Raw genomic sequence first — 6000 nt, forward strand, 5'->3', positions numbered from 1 at the left:
CGGCCGAAAAGTAGGTTTATATACACATGCAGCCTCTGGAGTATCCTACACCTTAAGTTTTGTGGGACTCCAGAAGCACCAGCAGCTTCAGATACCAGTTTGCAGCTTTGTAATGGTATTTTAACAGTTGTTTTCTTAATCCCATTAATTTGTCTGGCAGAAACCTTCCTCATTATGCCTTTATCTGCACAAACCTGTCTGTGTTGTGTATCAACCACAAATGTCTTCAGAGTATGATGATCACAGATGTTTTCATGAAATATTTAATGTTTTCATACCTTGCACTATTTGACGTGTTTTGGCACAAGAGATCCCTTCTTTTCCCATGTTGTTTGAAACGTGGCCTTCATAAAAAGGTGCAACAACCCTTTTAAGTAGCTTTCCTTTAAGGATATGTACACATGATGAGGACAAGTTGCATGCTGGATGCAGCGTGTCATCTCATGCGGGGTTGCGGGTGCTGTCCGCAGGAGACCGCAGTTGTCCGTGCCCACCAATATGGTTTGGAAAGCTGCAAACTTTCTCTCTATATTCTCCCTGCAAGAACACTTGCGGCTCCGCAGAATAAATTGACATGCTGTGGCTCGGAGAGCAGCACCATAGAGCAGTTTATGCTGCGGGAAAACAAGCACAGTGGGCATAGGCTTTCTATAAATCCCATCCACTGTGCTTGCACTGTACAATGCAGCATTTTGGAAGCAGTGAAAAAAACGCTGCATCCAAAACACTGATCGTGTGTATGCACCCTTATTGGGCTCAGATGGCAAACTAATTATCATATGTCTTTGAGATTGATTTCAGCGATCCAAAGAGCCCTGACACAATACTATTGAAAACATGTATATGAAAAACAAATAATTAAGTCTTTATAATACTTCAATCCAATTTGCATAATAATTTGGAACGCGGTGTAGAAAAGCCGTCAAATACATTTTTCTATACATGGAAAAAAAGTACTGAATGTTTCAGCTCCCGTCAGGAGAATGGTAGCCCATTGCGAAGTTTGGCTAACCAGCCGGTATCTTTTTGGCACAATAACGTTGAATATTTTCATTAAAGATGATGAGGACAGAGCCCAATTCTGCACAATAGCTCACTTGTTACACCTGCAATTTTTCCAACAGAGAAGCTCTTCCGTAACTGGAAAGGGTTGCAACCTAAGTCAGTCATCTTGAAGGTTATAAGAAGGTTCCTTTGGTCACCCAACATCCTTACTCTCTACTCCAGTTTGATCCTCACTTATCTACAATACCTCTCTTTTCTGTGTATGTCACTTAAAGCGGTAATCAGGCTCCGAAGAAGTAACCGGCTATCGTTGCAACCATAAGTCAGCCATCTTGAAGGATATAAGAAGGTTCCTTTGGTCACTCGGTCACCCAACATCCTTACTCTCTACTCCAGCTTGATCCTCACTTATCTACAGTACCTATGTTTTCTGTGTATGTCACTTAAAAGGGTAATCGGTCTCCGATGAAGTATCCGGCTATCATGCACAAGCGGCATGTATCAAGCACATGTCTAACTGTAATCTATAAACACGACAGCACCAACCTCGCTCACGTCGGACGTGGAAGTCTGCGGAGCTGGATTACTCTTTTAAATTAAAAGCTATGTGTACAAAACAATATATCAATCTGCCCGACGCTCCTTCTCAACAATATACTAGCTCTAGATCCTGCTGACCACATACTTACTGGACAGTTTGACGGAACAGTAATAACTAAATAGCGTTTTCACTGCCAACTTGGTCAGATTAATACAAAGAGGAATGTGAATAATGTAAGTACTTGGTGGGGGGGGGGGGGAGGGCCCAGACCAGGATGGCTTCATCCTTTATATTGGGTGGTAAGAACCTGTTTACAGGGTGTCCAATATTGGCAAACCCAAGGATCATATAAAAGGAGAGGAAAGAGACAAACAAGTACAAAACTGAAAACTAACCCCACTGGAGCTCATGCTAAAGCTCCAAAATACAGAGGCACATACAGTATTTCTCAATGAATACTAAAAATAAAGTTATTATTCTCCTACCTGTCTTAGGATGAAGCTTGTAGAGGTGGTACTTCCATCCGACCTCTTCAGCCTACTTCTTCTAGAAGCGGTCCCTCTTGACACCTCAACAACAAAAGGGGAAATTCCCTAAGTACAATGAAGGCTGGAACAACATCTCTAGCTACATGACCTGCATCGGGATTTCGGAGACACTAAAATTTCCAACTAATTAGACCCAAGATCATTCAAAAACTAAGAAAAGCTCCAATGGCATGACATACTATCTGCTACTAATGCTACAGCCACACTACAGAAGAACATTAGAAGACTATGAAGACCTTGGAGAGATGTAGACCTTCCGTGACATGATTTTCTAACATATATTTATCCTATAGTCACTCTTCAAAAGAACATTTGAAAACTTGGAAGACCTTGGAGAGATCTAGTAGACCTGACATTACATAGTATTTCTTAACGAAGATTTATGCTATAACCACACAACAGAAGAATATTTGAAAACTGGGAAGACATCCAAGTGACCTTGTAGACCTTCTGTGACAATACACATTATAACCTAATGAACCACACTATTTAAGAACATTCGAAAATTAGGAAGACCTTTTATGACAAGACATACCAACTAATATTTATGCTATAACCACACAACAGAAGAACATTCGAAAACTGGGAAGACTTCCAAGAGACCTAGTAGACCTTCTTAGACAATACACATTATTTCCTTAGGAATATTTATCCTATAACCACACTACAGAACAATATTTGAAAACTAGGAAGACCTCTGAGGACTCTTGTAGACCTTCTGCTACACGACACAGTATCTTAGGTTAAATACTTGTTAGTAGATACTATCGCCACTGTACAAAACATTTGAAAACTTGGAAGATTTCAGCTAGATCTAGTAAACCCTCTTTGACATGACATACTATCTTCTAACAAATACATATCCTATAGCCACATTACAGAAGAATATTCAAAAACTAGGAAGACCTCCGAGGACTCTTGTAGACCTTCTGCTACACGACACAGTATCTTAGTATCTACTAACAAGTATTTAACCTATCGCCACTGTACAAAACATTTGAAAACTTGGAAGATCTCAGCTAGATCTAGTAGACCCTCTTTGACATGACATACTATCTCCTAACAAATACATATCCTATAGCCACATTACAGAAGAATATTCAAAAACTAGGAAGACCTCTGAGGACTCTTGTAGACCTTCTGCCACACGACACAGTATCTTAGTATCTCTTAACAAGTATTTAACCTATCGCCACTCTACAAAACATTCAAATCCTTGGAAGATCTCAGACAGCTCTAGTAGACCCTCTTTGACATGACATACTGTATCCTATAGCCACATTACAGAAAAACATTTGATACCTAAGAAAACCTCCAAGAAGTCTGGCAGACTTTTGGTGACATACTATTTCCTAATGAACACATATCCTATAACCACACTTTAGGATATTCGAAAAAATGGAAGACCTCCGAGAGTTCTGTAGACCTTCTGTGACAAGACATATTATTCCCAATACTTATCCAATAGCCACACTAGAGAAGCACATGGTCATCCTACATAAACCACCCCCTGGCATTGCTTACATCTGGCTCTCTTCCTACGCTATAGATCAAGGGGGTCAACTTGACAAGGGGTCATCCTTAGATTGATGCTAGTTGTACCTGGAAGATTAAAGCATGCAATACCTCATTTTTTGCGTAGGAATTCCTAGACATGACTACAAGAACATGTCCTCACAGCAGAGGTGAAGGAAAATACGCTCATCAGTAGTCTTGGACGAGGTCCTACTAGCTCTCCACAGTCAACCTCATCATCATTTCTTCTTCGACATAGCTGGCATAGTCAGCACCACAGTTCCAAGTCCAGCATCCGAGAGCAGGGAAATGAATGCTAACCCTTGCTGTATCGCTGATGCTTCAGCAAAAGGCTATTCAGCACACAAGCAAGTCCACCGTCCATCCAGTCATAGATATTCACCCTTCTTCTTCAGATTGGCAGAATTATAGGTTCTAGCCAGCTATGACCTACCTCTCAAGGTCTTCCAGGAAGAGTGAGCTGGACTGGCAGTCTTGAAATGTAGATTTAACACAAGACTGTGATAGGCTGCTGATTTTTCCAAGACCTGCCTTAACCGAGGAGATGTGAATTAACCTGTGATAACCCAGAGGAGATGTTTTCCTTTGGGTTTTTTTGGAGGGAGGGATTGTTAGACTTCAACAACCTTCTTATCTTGGTGCTATTTACATTGCTCTATTGATGATTTTTAATGAACACTCCAGAGCTCTGGGAGCATGGTGGACTATTTTAGAAACTACTAGCAGTTGCTTTGAAAAAGGCATTGCCATATGTCTCTGCATGCATCAGGGCTATACTTTCTCGAGGACAGTCTGTGCGGATCTCTAACTGCAGCCGTCTGTGTAGCGGGGAGTCTTGTGCTTCCGAAGCCTCTTGAAATCCTTAATACTGCACCAAGTTTAGCAGAGTCTTGGGAGGCAGCCAGATAATTGGTACCTTGATGTTCTTGCTCTGTCACTGTTCCTAGAGAATATTTAGCATCCAACCATCCTATTTATCATAAGTAGGACGATTTTCCTTATCTCTTTTCATTTGTGGAAATTTAAAGGAGCAGCAAGACAGTTTCCAAGAAGAGCTGCAATTATAATGTATGAGCGGTTGTAGCAACGTTTAGGAGGGATCATGGGGTGAGGGGAAGAGAGACTTTATTTTGTAGTCTCTCTTTAAACTAAATTAACCAATAACAGATATCAAGTTCTCGATACTCATAACTAGTGATGAGCGGGCACTACCATGCTCGGGTGCTCAGTACTCGTAACTAGTGATGAGCGGGCACTACCATGCTCAGGTGCTCTGTACTCGTAACTAGTGATGAGCGAGCACTACCATGCTCAGGTGCTCAGTACTCGTAACTAGTGATGAGCGAGCACTACCATGCTTGGGTGCTCAGTACTCGTAACTAGTGATGAGTGAGCACTACCATGCTCAGGAGCTCGGTACTCGTAACTAGTGATGAGCGAGCACTACCATGCACAGGTGCTCAGTACTCGTAACTAGTGATGAGCGAGCACTATCATGCACAGGAGCTTGATACTCATAGTTAGTGATGAGTGAGCACTATCATGCTCAGGTGCTCAGTACTAGTAACTAGTGATGAGCGAGCACTACCATGCACAGGTGCTCAGTACTCGTAACTAGTGATGAGCAAGCACTACCATGCCCAGGTGCTCAGTACTCGTAACTAGTGATGAGCGAGCACTACCATGCTCGGGTGCTCAGTACTCGTAACTAGTGATGAGTGAGCACTACCATGCTTGGGTGCTCAGTACTCGTAACTAGTGATGAGTGAGCACTACCATGCTCAGGAGCTCGGTACTCGTAACTAGTGATGAGCGAGCACTACCATGCACAGGTGCTCAGTACTCGTAACTAGTGATGAGCGAGCACTATCATGCACAGGAGCTTGATACTCATAGTTAGTGATGAGTGAGCACTATCATGCTCAGGTGCTCAGTACTAGTAACTAGTGATGAGCGAGCACTACCATGCACAGGTGCTCAGTACTCGTAACTAGTGATGAGCGAGCACTATCATGCTCAGGAGCTTGGTACTCATAACTAGTGATGAGCGAGTACTACCATGCCCAGGTGCTCGGTACTCGTAACTAGTGATGAGCGGGCACTACCATGCTCGGGTGCTTGTAACTAGTGATGAGTGAGCACTACCATGCTCGGGTGCTTGTAACTAGTGATGAGTGAGCACTACCATGCTCTGGTGCTCGGTGCTTGTAACTAGTGATGAGTGAGCACTGCTATTCTCGGGTGCTCAGTACTTGTAACGAGCAGTTGGATGCTCGGATGGGTGCGACTCACATACGCAAGTATAATGGAAGTCAAGGGGGAATTTGAGCATTTTTCCATGAAATCTTCTTCACCTTCCCTGAAGAAGCA

The 6000-nt window shown here is 42.6% G+C and overlaps 1 protein-coding gene across 1 annotated transcript in view; it reads right to left on the reverse strand.

Annotated features, from left to right (window-relative positions):
* Positions 1-4085, reverse strand: part of CACNB4 (calcium voltage-gated channel auxiliary subunit beta 4) — a 200026-nt gene extending 195941 nt beyond the window's left edge. The window contains exons 1-2 of the mRNA XM_075317210.1: positions 3721-4085; positions 2032-2115 (exon numbers count right to left, since the gene is read on the reverse strand). Of these exons, the coding sequence (XP_075173325.1) occupies positions 2032-2115; positions 3721-3750 (114 nt within the window). The 5' untranslated portion in view covers positions 3751-4085. The remainder of the gene's footprint in view (positions 1-2031; positions 2116-3720) is intronic.
* Positions 4086-6000: the final 1915 nt, after the last annotated feature.

Source organism: Anomaloglossus baeobatrachus, chromosome 7 (assembly GCF_048569485.1).
Source record: "Anomaloglossus baeobatrachus isolate aAnoBae1 chromosome 7, aAnoBae1.hap1, whole genome shotgun sequence".
Taxonomy (NCBI): domain Eukaryota; kingdom Metazoa; phylum Chordata; class Amphibia; order Anura; family Aromobatidae; genus Anomaloglossus; species Anomaloglossus baeobatrachus.